Genomic DNA, 17603 nt, shown 5'->3' with positions numbered 1-17603 from the left:
TAAATATATCAACAAATAAATATATAGATAATTAAATACGTAAATAGAAATACATAAACAGAAATAAATATATAAATACATAAATAAGTATATTACAAATAGAAATAAATATGTATGAAAATATAAATATATAAAAATAAATACGTTAAAAATACGGAAATCTATATGAAAGCCCCTCTTTTACCACCTCTTTGCCCCTCTGCAGAGCAAAGAGGTTGAAGAAGAGCTGGGTTTTTTTCCCCATTTTCCTCTGGGTGCCAGCATTTTCTGGGGCTCTTCAGGGCCGTTGGGGCGATGCGAAGTGGACGACCCCATTGGTTGGAGGGGTTGGTTGCGGAGCAGAAATTGAACGAAACTGAAAAATTTGGCAGGGTTTTGGAAGGGTTTCTTTTGCTTGTTGAGAGAACAGAGAAGAAAATACCCTTTTTATTATTGAAACTTTTTTGCCTGTGTGTGCTTTTGCCTTTGGCTCACAAAAAAAGCCAAAAAAAGGATCAACAAAATGTGTCTTGCTGGCACTTATGTGTTGATCAAGAGTTGCTGTTTGTCCCAGAAAACGTGGGAGCTGAGAAACTCCTTTTTTGGGGGCAGGAGAGGCAGGATCCGGCAGGTTGAACCCTCCATCTCCACCACTGCTCTGCAGCACGGCCTTGGTCACATCCCGCAGCGGTGGCGTTAACCTGGTTGGATCCATCTCCATCCATGAATCCTCACCCAGGGAGGTGGTAAAGTCCCCATCCCTGGAGATGTTCAAGAAGTGGTGGATGTGGCACTTGGGGTCATGGTTTAGTGGCCACAGTGGGATTGGGTTGATGTTGGACTGGATGATCTTAGAGGTCTCTTCCAACCTTCACGTTTCTGTGATTGGGTGTTCAGCACAGAAATCCAAAGGGAAGCAGACGGGAAGGGGATATCCCACCTGCTTTTAATATTTGGTGTGGGATTTAGGGTGTGGGATATCCCTTGTATTTGGGATGCAGCTGGCAAACCCAACCTGGGGCTCGGGTATCTGCAGAGGAGCTGATGAACACCCAGGGGTGATCTGCACCCCACAAAATCCATGTGAGTTAAATTAAATATCCAGCAAACACAACCTGGGGAGTGGTGGAGTGGCACTGTTTCCAAGCATGGGGATGCTGCTCCTTGATTTGAATCTTTCCAGGTAATGCCTGTCCCCAGGTGATTTTAAAAAAGACCCCAAACATTATAAAAGCTCATAAATCATCCTGGTGAATCCAGCTCTAGCAAGTTAGCTGCTAACGTGAGTGAGAGTGCATGATGTAACTCAGTAAATATTAGAGGATATTATGTTCTAATTTAATTATCTTGTAGAAACAAGGAGGTTTAAAATCCTAATTTCCTTCAATTTAGGGGGTTAAATCCCACTTGATGCCTAAAATTGGCTTCCTGCTTGGGGCAAATCTCCTCCATCTGGTTCAGGAGATCAAGGCAGTCTCTTTCGTGCGTGATACCTCCTCTGCATGACTGTGGACATCTGAACCGCGATTTGGACCCCCTTGGTGGTGGGATTACTGTGATGCCTCCTACTGAGGCTGAAGGGGTGTCAGTGGGTCCTTGTATGGCCTTGGCCTGCCCTTTCATTGGATTTTCTCCTCCTTGGTTGAGTCTCCTGGACTCAACTTGGTGGTGGAGCATCTTGGTTGGCATCTCCAAGCTGGGGCTGGTGATGAAGGTTCTCGGTTGGCATCTCCAAGCTGCGGCTGGTGATGGATCTTTTTGGTTGGCATCTCCATGCTGGGGCTGGTGATGAAGGTTCTCGGTTGGCATCTCCAAGCTGGGGCTGGTGGTGGATCTTTTTGGTTGACATCTCCAAGCTAAAGCTATTGGTAGACCTTTTTTGTTGTCATCTCCGAGCTGGGGCTATTGGTGGAGCATCTTGGTTGGCATCTCCAAGCTGGGCCTGGCAGTGAAGCTTCTCAGTTGGCGTCTCTGACTTGGGATGCATGGACAGGAATGGGTGGCATGGCCGGGTATGTGTTTTCCTGGGAAAAGAGCCCTCCTGAATGGTTTTCTTTTCTTCCTCTCCACAGCTGATAGTCGAAAAAACGACTGACTACCCTTCGGCTGAGTACTCCCTGGTGGAGGATGTAGCCCTCCACTTCACGTGTTTGATGGACAGACTGAACGAGCAGCGCCTCTTTCAGCCGGACCTGTGTGACGTGGACATCGTGCTGGTGCAGCACAAGAGCATCTTCCCGGCACACAAGGGGGTCCTGGCAGCCTACAGCCAGTTCTTCCACTCCCTCTTCACCCAAAACAAGCAGCTGCAGCGCGTGGAGCTCTCTCTGGAGGCCCTCACCTCGCAGGGCCTCCAGCAGATCCTCAATTTCATCTACACCTCCAAGCTCCTGGTGAACTCCTGCAATGTGCAGGATGTGCTGAACGCGGCCGCCGTGCTGCAGATGAACAACATCGCCTCCTCCTGCCAGGACCTCCTCGACACCCGCTCCCTCAGCCTGGCTGCCGACATGGCCCTGCCCGCCGAGGGCTGCGCCGGCCCCCCGCCCTACTACTGCGAGATCAAGCAGGAGGTGGACGTCCCCCATCCCAAGATCTACGCCCGGGAGGGCAACGACCCCTACTCGGTGCGGGTAGAGGATGGAGCAGGTGGTGGGACGCTTCCCCCGGGTCCAGCCAAGCAGTACTACAAGGAGGAGAAGGATGGTGGTGCAGGCGCTGTCTGTAAGATGGAAGGAGAAGAGTCTGAGGAGGACCTGGACAGCCAGGGCTCATACAACCGGGAGCAGATCATCGTGGAGGTGAACCTCAACAACCAGACCCTCAACGTCTCCAAGGGCATGGAGGGGAAGGCGGCTGCCAGCGAGGCGGCCGTGATGGGGCGGCCTGATGGTGATGGGCGTGACACGGAGGAGGATGGGGAGGAGGAGAATGAGGAAGGAGAGGAGGAGGAGGAAGAGGAGGAGGATGCGGAGGTGGGCGAGGAGGAAGAGGAGGAACACAGCGAGGAGGAAGACCTGGAGGAGACGACGGAAGAAGAGGACGATGATGACGATGATGAAGATGCATCAGAGGTGAAAAGGGAAAAGGGTGGGCAGCCCCGCAGAGGCAGCCGGGCCTCCAAAGTCACCAAACCTGCCATGGCCACCAGATCCCAGGACATGGCCAAGGTGGAAGAAGAGGAGGAGGAGGAAGAGGAAGGGCAGCGAGGGAGGAAGAGGAAAAAAGAACAGGATGGTTTGGGCCAGAAGGTGAAGCTGGAGGAGAAGCAGCATTACCCGTGCAAGAAGTGCCCCCGGGTCTTCAATAACCGCTGGTACCTGGAGAAGCACATGAACGTCACGCACAGCCGCATGCAGATCTGCGACAAGTGCGGCAAGCGCTTCCTCCTCGAGAGTGAGCTGCTGCTGCACCACCAGACCGACTGCGAGAAGAACATCCAGGTGAGCCAAGCCCCAGCGTCCCACCAGGGGATGGACATCCCAGCAAGGGGTGAAGCGTCCCCCTGGGGGTGGACATCCCCCCAAAGGAGGAGCATCCCACCGTGGTGGGACATCCCACCCACCATGGAGAACATTGCACCCAGCTAAACCATGCTCCTGTGTGACCTGGTCTGAGTGATCCTGCTCTGGCAGGGGGGTTGGACTGGGTGATCTTTCGAGGTCTCTTCCAACTCCTGATATTCTGTGATTCTGTGATAATGTTTTGGGTGCTGTGGGTGGCACATGGCAGATGGGAGGGAACCTTACTTCACCCATGGCTCGTATTTGGGCTCAAGAGGGTCCCACAGTGGCATGGAACTGGTGGATTTATGCCCAGGGACTCTGGATTCCCCTTGGCTGGCTAGGTGGAAACATGGAGTAGTTTTTGAGGAGTCATTTCTCTTTGAGTTTATTCAGTTAATCTGGGTAAAACATCGCGAGCCCCCGATGGAGACACACTCCAGCCGTTCCCACCCAGGCTGAAACCCATTTAGCTTAATTCACAGATCTGCTGACACGAGTTAGAATGGTTTTAATCTGCCTTTTGTGCTCTTTAAGCTCGTGTATTAGCAAATTTCCCGACGCATTTGACATCCATGCTCATGTCCTTCTCCTGATGCTAACGAGATGCTCATCTGTGTTTGCAAATCGACGCCAGTAAATCAGCTCAATTCTGGGGGATAGGTATGCATCCCATCCTGCAGACCCCTCCAACCCATCTTCTAATTCCCAATGAGCTCTTTTGCATGACACTGCCACTATTAATTAAAGATATATGAACTTCTGGAGAGCTTTACCCGTCTTCCTGTCTGCCAGCAACAGAGTTTTGAATGATCTTGACTTTCCTAAGTGAAGGTAACGCAACACAGGTGCTACAGGAGCCCTTCACTGGTGACACCCCAAATAAAACAGGCGATGAAGCAGATCTTGGCATTGAGGTGTGCAGGGAATAGGGAGACAAAAAACCCACATAAAGCCTGTGCAATTAAAAATGGGTTTTCCCAGGACGTTTCTCCAGGCTCTCCTGCTTTCCTGATGGATACCATGGGGCTGTCACCTCATTGGGCTTTTTTCCCCTCCCTTTTTGTCACTTTTCCAGGTAATTTCTGAATGGGATGAACCACAACTGCCCGTGGGGTGACGTCCTGCCATGAAAACATGGATCGTTACTTCTCGCTTAGTTGAGCGGTTTTAATTTTACAAATAGCCAACTTCGCTCCATTTGCTCTGATAACATTGAATAACTTCATCAATATACTACATAATTATAGCTGGATGGAAAAAGGAGGGTTTTTTTGACTTTGTACCTATAACAGACAGTCTTTATTTCTGTTTTTTTAACCAGATCTGTGAAGGTACCATCCCTCTTATCCTGTTCAGGTCTGCTCCCTTTTTTCCCTACTTTGTCCCCAGATCTCATCCATAATGCTTTAGGTGTTAGACTTCATCTCCCGCCCTGTGATCACTTCCCATTGCCGTCTGCAGCCCCACGGATGCTGAAATGGGCATCCAGCCTCCGCCGCCTGAAAAATTATTCATCCTTTGCTTTACAGCGTTGTTTCTCAGACTCTTTTTGTGGCTTCAGTGTGGTTTTCCTCTTAACCTGCCAGAATTTATCTTCTCATTATTTTTCCCCTCGTTTGGATGTTACTTTCACCTTTTCAAGTGATGTTTTTTTTGGTGATAACTGAGGACACAGAGCTCAGCTCTCCGGGGTGCTTGGTCCCAGCCTGGGGGCTTTCCTACCTCTGCCACTTTCCCTCAACCTTTCATTTTAAAACTTCCCTGCAGCCGTTTTCATTTTAAGTGGAGAAAGTGGATATTGAAGTGTCTTTGATATCAGACTCTGGTCCTGAATTTGTCCTGAAATGTCTCTTAAAGCAGAGATGAAACTGCTCTGATCCGTGGAAATATTTACTTAGGAAAAGTAAAACTCGGAGGACTGCTCATGTTGGTATTCAGGCATGGCGAGATGAAGACGATGAGTGTTGGGAATGCCTCTGTGACCCTAATTTTGCCTCCCAGGCAGCGAAGAATAAATAAATATGGAAAGATACTGTGACTGCATGGCATAATGGTGTGTTTTCCTCAGGACTGGAGTCTTACTCGGTGCAAAATTTGATTGAAGCCCATCAAGGAGCATCAGTTCCTCAGGGTAGGAGGAGAAGCTGGAGGAATCCCTCCCTGGGCTTACTGGTACCACTCAGCTGTGCTGCTGCTCAGTGCCTCCAAGGCAAGAATTATTTCCTCAACACATCTGCGAGGAGAAGGGATGGTTTGATCCCCGTTGGCCAAGAAGATGAGTCATGGAGAGGTGAAGGGGAAAGGGTTGACCCTTGGAGGAAGGAAAGACCTTTGGTTCCTGGCAGGGTCCTTGGACTGATGCTGCCTGCAATGGTTTCCTATGTGGACTTCACTCTCCCGTGTTTCCCCAAGCACTGAAATGCTCTTCAAACTGATCTCACGCCAAATTCAGAGCTTTTCCTGGGAGCTTTCTGAGAAACATTGACTTTCTTGGAGCCAAAGCAAGTTTCTACCATAACTTCTCAGGGTAGACTTTGCACGTTGTGTTGGTTGTGCTGATGGACTGATTTTTGGGTCTGTTTTGGCTCACTAACGGGTATGTTCGAAAAGCTCATTTAGTGATAAAGTATCCAAAATATCTGCTGAAGACTGAAGTTGCAGTGCTCTGCTTTGGGCTGCTTCTTGTTCCCATGTCCTTTACAGCCTTCTAACCCACAAAGGGTTGGGGTTTTGGTTTTTTATGTAACAGCTTCATTGTGTGCAAGAATAAAATCCCCAGTTGGGAATAGGGTCTTGGTGGCTGAGCTGCTGTTTATGCAAGTCCTAACACAGCCATTGATGGAAATGCCATGGCCTCCTATGAAAAGCCATTGTTTCTCCTCTGATGGATGGAAATCTGGTTTTTAGACGTTTTAAAGTGGCAAGATCTGTAGCAAACTTGCTGGTTGTTACGATTTTCGATGTCTTAGCTGTAGCTTTCATAGGGATGTTCTCTTCCAATGGATGAAGCTGATAGCCTGGCAAAACCAAAATGCTGGCGGTGCCTGGGCACGTTCCCCTGCCTCCCTTACCCATCCTCTCTCCCCTTGCAGTGCGTGACGTGCGGGAAGGGGTTCAAGAAGCTCTGGTCCCTCCACGAGCACAACAAGATCGTCCATGGCTACGCCGAGAAGAAGTTCTCCTGCGAGATCTGCGAGAAGAAGTTCTACACCATGGCCCACGTGCGCAAACACATGGTTGGTGAGTGCGGGAGGCGCTGGGGCTGTCAAGGAGATCCCATTCAGGGTGTTCTCCTATCGTTTTGGCAATGAAATGTGGGTTTTTGTCACTGTTGTTCTGGGAATTTGGCGCTGAGCTTACCCTTGGGTGAATTTTCTCACATCAACGCAAAGGCCTTGAAATTTGGCCTGCTATTTAATGCTGAACGTATCTCTGCTCAGTGCTGGGTTTGGAGCAGTCAGGCATGGTGCTGGGGAATCTAATTTATTTTATTTAACCAGAAAAAGTGGTCAACCTCAGAAACGTGGTTTAACCTCAGGAGTGATCAAAGGAGGGTTTGAGGTGTAACCGACCTTCCCTTGTAAAAGAGGACCAGACCGCACCAGCACCAGACTTTGAAAAGCAAATTGCAGATGGCAACAGTGGTTGGGTCCCTGGGGCTTGCAGGCACCAAAGGGATCCAAAAAAAGGGAGTTTTGGCAGGCAATAAAGGGAGTACCTGATGTGCTGCTGTAGTGAATCTTCCTGGGGTGGCTGTGGGTTTGCTGGGGTTGAGAGCAGCAGCAGGGATTTGGGAAGGTGGATGCTTAGGGTGCAGGGAGGGTGCTTGACCCTGCTCCTCTGCGCTTCAGCTCACACCAAGGACATGCCGTTCACCTGTGAGACCTGTGGGAAGTCCTTCAAGCGCAGCATGTCCCTCAAGGTCCATTCACTCCAGCACTCCGGGGAAAAGCCTTTTAAATGTGAGGTAAGATCTTATGTGTCCACCTGGCCCTGTGTCCTCTCAAATGAGCACAAAAATGCTGATTTGGTGGAAAGATCTTCCACTTCTTGGGGCTCCCCCCATGCTTTGTGCCAGTGCAGCTGTAGGGTGCTCCCATGCTCTTCCAAACATTGCATCCCCTCCTGCTTTGAGGGTCCCACCAATCTTACGATGAATTTTGTCCAACGCCAGGTTCTGTCCCTCCAATGCTTGGACCTTGCGTCCCACCCCAAGCCCATCCACAGTATGGATGTCCCAAAAAGCCATTTGTTTGGGTTTCTTTAGGGGGAAAAAAGGTGATTTCAACAGCTCGTCCCCCTCTCATCCCCACAGAACTGCAACGAGCGCTTCCAGTACAAGTACCAGCTGCGCTCCCACATGAGCATCCACATCGGCCACAAGCAGTTCATGTGCCAGTGGTGCGGCAAGGACTTCAACATGAAGCAGTACTTCGACGAGCACATGAAGACGCACACAGGTGAGAGCTCCCTGTGGGTGAGCACCCTAGGGGAAGAGCAATGGGACAGAGGTGACATCTTCGGGTGGGTGGCAGGATGGGATTTTGGCATGGGAACGGTCCAGTCACTGGTTTCTCATCTGCCTTTTCCCCCACCCTTAGGCGAGAAGCCCTACATCTGCGAGATCTGTGGGAAGAGCTTCACCAGCCGCCCCAACATGAAGCGGCATCGCCGGACCCACACGGGCGAGAAGCCGTACCCCTGCGACGTCTGCGGTCAACGCTTCCGCTTCTCCAACATGCTCAAAGCCCACAAAGAGAAATGTTTCCGAGTCAGCAACCCCTTGGCTTCGGACACGGCTGCCCCCCAACCTGCTGCCAGCCCGGCTCCTCTGCCCCCCGGCTCCGGCATCTCCCCCCTGCCGCTGCTTCATCCCCTTCCACAGACCCTCCCTCCTCCTCCTCACCTACCCCCGCCCCCTCCCCTGTTTCCCGCGGGGAGGATAAATTCGAACAACAACTAGGTGCCCCCCTACCCAGGCCATGCGCCCGCACGGACTGCTCTGCCTTTTGGGAATGCCTCCCCTCGGGGAGCCAAGGCTTCGCTTGCTCTCTATCCCCCTTCCTCCTCATTTTGAGGTTGTTTTGGGTTTTTTTCCCCCTTTTTTTCTTACTGGTCATTCTCTGCAGAGAGGAGGGGGAGCAGGAGGAAGCCCCCATTGAGGAGCGTGGATGTTGAGAGGGGGAAACCACCATCCATCCGTCAGGGTGTAGGTAAAAGGCCTCGCTCTCTGTTTCATCTTCCCATGCATTGGCTTCATCTTCGTGCTGGGATGCTGGTGGGGCTCACAGGAGCAGGATGCCTGGAATGAATGCCTGCCGGCGCTTCGATATTTATAATAAGCCGAAATCTAGCTAGTGGTGCTCGAATCCCTGTACTGTAAAGCTGGTCTTTCAATTCAGGCTCTTTTCCCCAGAGGTTGAGATTTGGGCACCATGGAGGAGCCCCCGCTGGCCCCGTCTGATGGCCCCAGTGGCCCACGGCAAGCGAGCAGATGTCCCCGTTGGAAAGCTATCAGCCCACTCTTGTTAGCAGCCCTCACCGCGTCTTCCTTCCCTGCAACAGGTTTTCCTCTTTGATAGGTGAAAGCACAAACACCGGCGTCGCATCTTGGGGGCATCAGCAGCTCGCTGCTGGTTCATTTTTGGGGTGTCCTAAGGGAGCTGGGCTCTGGTGTGTCCTTTCTGCTAATCCCAGCAGGAGCTGGGCTCCTGGGGATGCTCTGGAGTTGGTGAGGTGTCCCTGGGAGAGCCCAAATGGCCTCGGGACCGGTGGGAAGGTGGCCTGGGACAGAGGAGCAGGACGCTGCTGTTTCTCGGCAGAATCAGCCCAGAATAGTGCCTTAACAATTTGAATAAACCCCTGACTGATGGGTGAGCTCCAGGTTGGGTCCCATTGCAAGGTTCAGAACTAAAGCAAGACCGCATTCAGCCTGGTGACAATGTCCCATCCTCCAACTTGTTGCCCACGTCGCTCTCCCAGGCTTCACCTCTTCCCATGGGGACCAGAGGGGACCAGTGAGGGCTGTGGTTGGTTGGGTGCTGCCCTACAACAGTGTCTAGTGCTTCTCTGGCCACTTTGTTGAAGTTGAGCTGCTCTTTGGTTTCACTTACTCAGGCTGGCTTCATGCTGGTGGAAGAGGAGAAGAGGAAAGCTTTGCTGTGACCTTTTTGTTGGATGCTGGGGTCCAAGCTGGGGGGGTCTCACCGCTGTGCTCTGCCCTGGGGTTTCATATGTGGGCCTGGCCACAACAGTGTGGTCTTCCTGGCTGGGAAGTGTCCCCTTTGAGGTTGAGGAGAGCTGGGAGTGCTGCAAGGGCTGCAGAGCATCCAGCATGGCCAAGAGGTGCAGTGCGGTGCAGCTGATGCCTTGCTCCCAAAACCACTACTGTGGACACGTGCAGAAGTGGGCCAGGCCATGGAGGAGGCGATGGGCAGGGCTGTTGGTAGGCAAGAAGGAAGAGTGAGCTGCAGGAGCCCTCTCTCCTTTGCACCTTGCTCTGGGTGGCAGTAGGGTGCTGGGGACAGTGAGCCCCATCGGGCTCTGCAAGAAATCACAGTAATTCATCTGCTGGACCAAATCAGCAAAGCACTTGGGCAGCGTTGAGGCTGTCCCTGCAGGGATGGGAGGGTTCAGCCCTGTGCTCAGGGGCTTTGCTGACTGGGACGTACAGGACAGGGTCAGGATCTGCTCTTCTGAGTGCCCTTGGAGGTGACAGATGAGGGACTTGGTGTGGCCTCCTGCTGAGTGGTGCCCCCCTGTGCTGCCATCTCTGGAGAGCTGGCTGATCCTGTGGGTGTTAGCACACTGGAGCCACAAATTGCTTTTCATCCCTGTGTTGGCTGGGATCCTGCAGACCCCCAGCACTGCAGTCAGTACCGGTGAGCTCACCCTCATCTCCATCTGCTTTGAGCAAAAGGAGGATGCTGTGGCAGAGCTGTCTTGCCATATTGACCTTCTCAGATGGGTACCAAAGGCTTCTCCACTTTCCTTCCTCCACGACCCTGGGGCTTACTGGGATGGTGCAAAGCCTTCACAAACACACCTGTGAGGGATGTGGGCATTCAGCTCTTGGGGTCATTGGCATTCTGAAGGGACCATGACCCAGACTGGAAGGTGATTGTGTTAGAGAAGCCTTCAGTGATACCCTTGGAGGTGCTGGAGGGCCTCACTAGAGTGGTCCATGCTGTCTCCTCCTCCGCTGCTTCCCAGACCCTGTCCCCTCGGGCTCCTTTTCATTTCTTTCCCCTCACACAGCCTTGACATAGGATGAGAGTACAGCACCCTGAGGAGGACTCCCCTTGCCTGTAGGATCTTCTGTGATGGAGTTTATCAGCCTGCCCGGTTGGTAAACTTCTCCCCACAAAGCAAACCCCCAATGTGTGCTCCTTGTACCAGGAGGTGACTTCCCCATCCTGGTTCATCCTCTCCCAGTGAGGGCCTGTTCTGCTTGGATGTTACTGTGAGATGAGAGCTCCTCATTGGGTCTAGAAGCCCAGCAGAAAGCCCAGCGACTGATCCCAGCCACGTCCGATTCCCTTCGAGAGCCTGCCTGGAGAGCCACTTGGAGACGTCGAGATGTGACCATGCACACAGCACTTTGGAGAACCAGATCCCTGCTGCTCCCTCCCCTCTCCAAGCCCTGGGCAGTTCCCAGGAGTCCCAAACGGCCCGTGAGCCCTTTTGTCTACGCCCTTATTTGGCCCCGGTGTCTCTCTTCACGTCTGGTTTTCGTTAATGTACTAAGAGCTCAAACGAGTCGCTCCCGCAGTGTCTCACCCCGCATCCATCCCGGTTAGGCCTCGTTGGCACCCGTTGCGTTAAATGGGAGCAGGAGGCGGGGGAGTCGGGTCTGTTGTTTTCAAGCTTTTTATATTTGATTTTGTTGTTTTTTTTTAAAGAAAACCAATTATTTTTGTTTGTTTAACTCTTGCACCTTAATCTCTCGCATCCCTTCTTCGACAAACCGCAAGGGTGGAGAGGGGCTTGATTTCCATTACGCAGCTCACGAGTACGCCGCAACGCAACCTTCAGCCGACAGCTCTGCCCACGCGCCCAACCCCAGACCCGTCCGGGTTTGAATTTGCTTTCCCCCCACCCCTTCATTTGAACTCTGGGGAAGGAGGGAGTCATGCGAGGACGCTTCATTTTTGGTTTATATTTCCCAGGAGCCTGGTAGCACAGACCAGTTCGCCTCATAGTGTCTGTGAGGCACGGCTGGCCCTTCGGACCACAGCCATAACCCCAGCGCGGTGGGAAGGTGACGGATGGATGGACGGCCGGCGGGTGGGAACGGCTGTGACAGTGCAATAGAGACAAGCATCCGCTGCTAGACAACTCCATTGAGTAAACTCTTGGTTTGCCTGAAGTCGAGAGGGAAGGACGGACGGACGGATGGACAGATGCCCTTTGTTCACATGGACGGAGAGAGCTTCCCCGCGCGCAGCCCTGCCTGGCGACACGCAACCGCGATGGGAGTTGGGTTGAACTTGTAAAGGAAGGAAATAATAATTCAGAAAAGGAAACAAACAAACAACAACAACAAAAAATAGGAATAAGAACAACTCGGTAGCATGGAACTTGAAGGAAACGAATGAAACCCCAAGCACTTGCCTCAACGCTGGGGTCTCGTGCCTGGTGTTTGGCTCTGTATTCTTTTGCGGCATCCAGTATTGGTTGCCCAAACATGCCAAGTTGAGAGTGTATTGGTGGCTCTGCTAGTGTGAACAAACTAAACGAAGCACTTTATTCTGTATAGATAAGGGAAGGCGGGGAGGGGAAGCTTGGATGCTTTTCGGAAGCGTCTTAAGTAATGTTCTAGGAAATGTATGATTATTATTATTATTACTTTTTTTTTATGACCATGTGTAATCAATATATGTTTATCTTTAACTCCAAGTACAGCAGTTACTCTCTTTGGGATGGTGTGATGAGGGGGAGGCTGAGGTGGTCGGGTTAATCCAGCAGCATGGGGCCAACTGGGGCAAGTCATTGCCTGCCGCAGGAACGAGCAAGCCTTGCTTCGTTGATGGCCCCGTTGGCCAATGTCAAGGAGGTCCCAAGAGGTGCATCAAAGCTGCTCCAGGGCACAGCTCATGGTCAGCTTTGGCACCAAGGGCCCAACATGCATCCCCATCCCGAGCCATCTTCTGCCTGGGAGTGCTGGGGCTGCTCTCTGGGCCACTCACAAGCAAGAAGAGTCAGGGTGGGCTGTTTTGGGTTGTCCCCAGAGGCCAGGTCCTCAGCCATGCTTTGAAACCTGCTTTTGGCCTCTCACCAAGGCACGTCAGGGGTCGCTGAGCTCTGAAAGTGGTGAGAGGTCAGAACTGGGCCTTTCCACTACGTTCTCCCAGTCTGGAAGTGTTATGACTGTTACCAAAGAGGTTGCAAGTGGAAGGACTGAATCAATAAACAATTTGTCTTTTATAAAAGAAAATCTCCAGCTCCACCACTGTCTTTTTTGCCTTAATGATTTTGCCTTTTTTTTCCCCAAAAAAAGGCTCTTTTCAGGCACTTGCATGAGAATTCAGAGCCCGTCAGTGTGGGCTTTTTATGACATGTTGACCGCTGCTGATGCTTCACATGTAGAGACTTTGCATTGGGCGTTGTGAGGCCAACAACAAAACATAGCTTTTCAGGGAAGGGCGATGAGCAGATAGAGGAAGGGCTCAGTGCTTACAACCCTAGGGGTGTTAGGGTGGGTGAGGGCTGAGCTCCTGGGTCTTACTGGCTCCATGAGGTTTGTATGACCTGGGAGTCTCTAAGCTCCTCTATAGGCAGGGAAGAAACCAAGGAGCCCATTCAAAAGCACCCAAGGCCTTTATGGATTTAAAATGGAGCAGTGGGAACCTTGCCAGTTAACATCAGCACTGATATTGGGAAGCTAATGGAAGGAGAGATTAGATTTTCCCCCATCCTTGGGGTGTGCCTACTCCTTTGCCGCTGGCATTGCCTGGAGAAGATACCCCCGGTGGGACCTGTGCCACTGGAGCTGTGTGCATCTGAGCTGGGAAAACACTGGGCAGTAGCGAGGAGTGATGCATCTCAGTATTTGTGCTGGCTTTTCTTATCTGTGGTTGCCTTTGGGCTGAAGTAACCTCTTGGCAAGGTGGTCATGAACATCTCTGGGCCAGTCTTTCACTTGATGATGTGCAACTTTGCCGCCTTCTTTGGGCCAACGCTGGCTTGCACGCACTGAGATTTGGCCCTCATTGCTCCAGCAGTGGGGTATTTCAAGCTCTTCATGGTCCTTTTAAACAACAGCTATTTTCGCTTTGATGGTTTCTTGCTCGGTGCTGGTGGTGCCGTCTCCCACAGCTTTATAACAGATGTGAACCACACAGGAGCACCAAGCTCCTGTGAACTGCATTCCTGATGGGCAGTGGCGAGGTGAGCGACTGATGATGGGGACCAGTTTTAATCGCCACTTCTCAAGCCGTTATCAAGGGACCACACCACAACAACTCAGCAACGTTACCCGTTGACTTCAGAGGGCCCAAATTTCCCCCAGAAGAGCCAAGCGAGGTGACAATGGGTGTATGAGGATTAACCCTCCCTTTGGACCAAGTGCCGATGTTTTCCATCCTGTGTCCAGCAAGAAGAGCTGAAGCAAATGGGTTGGGTTCCTGTCCTAGGCAGGAAGTGGTGTCCTGCCGCTACAATAAATGACTTCTACAAAAATGATTATTCTATGCATTTTTCTTCTCTGCCACAAGCTATTCTACATGTGGTAGATTCATTTTCAATTGGCTTGGGAGTCATCCACAGGAATTTCTGCAGAATTCGTAGAAGGTGATTTATTTTTTAATCTTACAGTGCATTTTTCACACATTTGATTGTTTCAAAGGTTTTTGCTGTCTTTTTTTTATTTTTTTAAGCTGTTTAGTACCAGCCAGCCACCTTGGATTTCTTTTTCTTGTGGAAATGGTTCATTACTGTTCTGATATGATTGTCCTCTAAGGAGATTATCCTCTAACTTCTGAAATCCTTCAAATGAAACCAGGCCGAGACGCCTGTTCCTTTACTCACGCCAAATGATCTTTCCTTGCAGATGTGTTTTAGTTTCTCCAAAACTGCATTTTTGAGCTAGACAGATCAGCCAGATATGGTTTTTGATAGCAGCGTTTTCATGCCACTTTGAGGGGATTATTTTGTGAGCTTTGTATTTGTTCTCTTTTATTATCACCCCTGTTCATGGTATCATGGGATCACATAAGTATCCAGCTTCTTTCCGGTCCTAGGTAAGCTTCTAGTCCTCAATGGAGAAGAGCTGTAAGGATCTGAATGCGAAAGTTTCAGCTCCCAAATGGGGGCAAATAAGAAGAATTAAAGCTGGGGCTCTGCTAGGGCTCTCCATGGGGCTGGTTTGCTGCTTGTGTTCATCGCAGCCTTTGCTTGCTCCTTGCGTTTGATTGCTGTGGGCATTTGGTCACAGCTCCATCAACGTGCAAACACAGGGGGTTTCTTTTGAAACAGCTGAATGATTTATTTTTAAATAAACCACTGGTCAGATGGTGTGGGTAGCAGGAGATATTTGCTCTAGCAGCTCTTTGTCCTGCTGCCAGGACAGTCGTGTTTCTTTCAAAACATCATTGTGGATAACTTTAAAAAAAAAAATACAATGCATTTTTCCTCAGTAGGAAGCTCTGTTTGAGCCAAACACATCTGAGATCTCCACATACTTAGCAAACCAGAATTCTTTTTTTTTTTAAAAAAAAAGATCAGAACATTAAAAATAAGAGAAACAGCATCAATATAAAACCTTTCCCTCAAATACAGCACTTGTCCAACCACGGGTGAGGCCACTGCGATCTGTGATTGAAGATGAGGAGCCCAAAAGGCGGGAGATGAGCGCACATGGCCCTCCCTATCCATCTCTCCCCCTTTTCCTACCCTACCACTCGCACCACTCTTCTCCTCCTGCAGACCTCAGCTCCTGCCCTCTCCTCAGGCCAAAGTCAAGGTGGAGGCAAAGAACTGAGACTTTTTCTTTTCATTGCAACTTCCATGCTCGTTTATCTTCTCATCCCAACAGCCCTCATCACTCAGGAAGTCATCAAAGTCCCCCCAGATCTCTCCTGTACCACTTGGCTTTGAGCCTTCTCTCCAAGGTGGGCTCTAGCACCATGCTCATAGCTTCCTTAGGTGGGGAAATACTTTATAGGCCCTTCCTTCCCTGGGGAAGATCAGCTTAGTCCCTTGGGATCCCCTTTCTGCCTCCACTGGTGGTTGGGGAGGCTCAGCTGCAGTTGAGAAGACAGGGAAAAACATGGAGGAAGAAGCAGAACAAGAGTATGAGCTTCTTGTCCTGTCTACTGAGACTGGAACAGCTCATTGCTCCATGGTTCTCAGTCTCCCAAGTTCCCATGGGGCTTCAAGGTAATTTTCCCCCTTTCCCATTTGACTTTGGCCATTTGACCTACATTACTTTGACCATTAAGTAAAGTAGTACCAATCACAGATGCAATGTCCTACACAGTATCTGCATGTCACATTATGCTGATAAGCATGGCCTCACCTCCCTCCCCATCTCTCCTTGCCCCAGACCCCTATAGAAAAAAAAACCCAAATTAATTCTTGCTACATCTTTGTTAGCCGCAAAACATTGAGGCGCACGGGAAGGAAAGTGGCACCGGAGGCGTACTGGATCTCCCGGAGGACCCCTTCCCACTTCTTCTGCTCTTCATCATACCTGGGGAGAGGCAGGCAGACAGTTACAGGGAGAAAAGCACCTCCTCTCCCTTGCTTCAGCTGCTCTCCATCATGATGGGAGCCCTGGCGCATGGTGTGATGTCCCACAGATGTCATTTGGCCCCAAGGTATCTGCGGGAGCTGCATGGGGAATTTCAGCTCTGGTGTGCTGTGGTTTCCAGCTCCAGGTGAGGGAATGTGGGTATCAGCATGTGGACTCGCAGTGGAGGTTGTGTTTTACCACTGTGGAGTGGGTTGGTGGCACCAAGACCGAACATTGGTGGTGAAGGCCAGCAGGTGCCTGCTGAGGGTGCTCTAGAGCCACAGACGTGAAGGACAGGAGCACCAAGCGCTGTGTTAGCAGCCGTCAGAAAGTGCTTCCTCTGCTCCCACTTAGATTATCTGATTTCCAGCCCCAGCTCTCCCAGGGAGAGGATGTGTTGCACAAATGGTGCTTCATGCCAAGGGCAAGATCTGGAACGGCTCCAGGCAAATATCAATGCAGCAACAAAGCTAAAGGAGCAGCTTTGCCTTGGTACATTGCTATACGAGGCTGGGAGAGATCACCTAATGTGCTCTCCAGCACAGCACGGGGTAAACCTCCCAACCAGAGACCCTGCACTGAGCCAACAGCCTTGTGCTGAGGTAACAACATCCATCTCACACTGAAGGCCTCAAAACAGCCAGAAACTGTCTGTTCTCTCAGTGGTTCTCACATCCCTCCCATTGGACAGCCCTGGGGAAGATCATCACCTCCAAACGTCGTTCAGCTCCGTTGGCACCAGCTCTCCCGACTCCGTCTCCACTGTGGCAAACCCTCCCAGCATGTAAAGCACCCCAGACAAGCTCACCAGGCTGACTGAGCTGCGCTCCTGGGGGAACTCAGTAAAGGTGTCCCACCTGCCATGTGGAGAGAAAGACAGGTTAGGGCAGCCTTCCTTATCCCCACGCTGAGGCTGACCTCAAATCAGGAATCAGCAACTGAATTATCTAGTTTAACTTGTGCATGTCTGCATAGGATGAGATCACACATTGACTGTTGTTAGAGGTATCTGTTTCCATCACCATAGCCCAGCCTCATTTTTCACTGAGTAAATGACACATCTGGCATGGACCAGCAGGTCCCAGTGGTGGGACTGGAGCTGCAAGGCCCACCCTAAGTCAGAGAGAGTATTGTGTTGGGTGAAGCTGCCAAGATGAAGGCACTTGCAGGGAACCCAAAGGCTTCACCAGTTGGTGAAACCACATTGAAGGTGAGCCTGAAATGACCCACAACCCAACTGCAGTGGCATCAGTGATGCCCAGCTGCCCAAGGAATACGGACTGGGAGGAACTGGTATTGGGAGTTGCAAGCAAACTCCAGCATGGTTAGAAGTTGGTTAAGTACACCCCTTGTGTGACTATCACAGAATCACAGAATCACAGAAC

General features: G+C 51.0%; 1 protein-coding gene across 1 annotated transcript; it reads left to right on the top strand.

Annotated features, from left to right (window-relative positions):
- The first annotated feature begins 2057 nt into the window (after positions 1-2057).
- ZBTB47 (zinc finger and BTB domain containing 47) lies at positions 2058-8448 on the top strand. Its single transcript, XM_010190217.1, has 5 exons — positions 2058-3422; positions 6578-6725; positions 7337-7452; positions 7801-7945; positions 8087-8448. The coding sequence occupies exons 1-5, from the start codon at positions 2133-2135 to the stop codon at positions 8446-8448; spliced, it is 2061 nt and encodes a 686-aa protein (XP_010188519.1). The 5' UTR covers positions 2058-2132.
- The last annotated feature ends 9155 nt before the right edge of the window (positions 8449-17603 follow it).

This window comes from Mesitornis unicolor, unplaced genomic scaffold, assembly GCF_000695765.1.
Source record: "Mesitornis unicolor isolate BGI_N332 unplaced genomic scaffold, ASM69576v1 scaffold36708, whole genome shotgun sequence".
In the NCBI taxonomy this organism is placed as follows: domain Eukaryota; kingdom Metazoa; phylum Chordata; class Aves; order Mesitornithiformes; family Mesitornithidae; genus Mesitornis; species Mesitornis unicolor.
The sequence above is the reverse complement of the archived record's forward strand: the minus strand, read 5'-3'. Positions and strand labels throughout refer to the sequence as shown.

What these genes read in the sequence shown, in the direction of transcription:
- ZBTB47 (XM_010190217.1), top strand. Translation starts at nt 2,133, where the DNA reads ATGGACAGACTGAACGAGCAGCGCCTCTTTCAGCCGGACCTGTGTGAC. An exon ending in ACTGCGAGAAGAACATCCAG is followed by an intron (nt 3,423 to 6,577) that starts GTGAGCCAAGCC and finishes CTCCCCTTGCAG; the next exon opens with TGCGTGACGTGCGGGAAGGG. An exon ending in GCACATGAAGACGCACACAG is followed by an intron (nt 7,946 to 8,086) that starts GTGAGAGCTCCC and finishes CCCCACCCTTAG; the next exon opens with GCGAGAAGCCCTACATCTGC.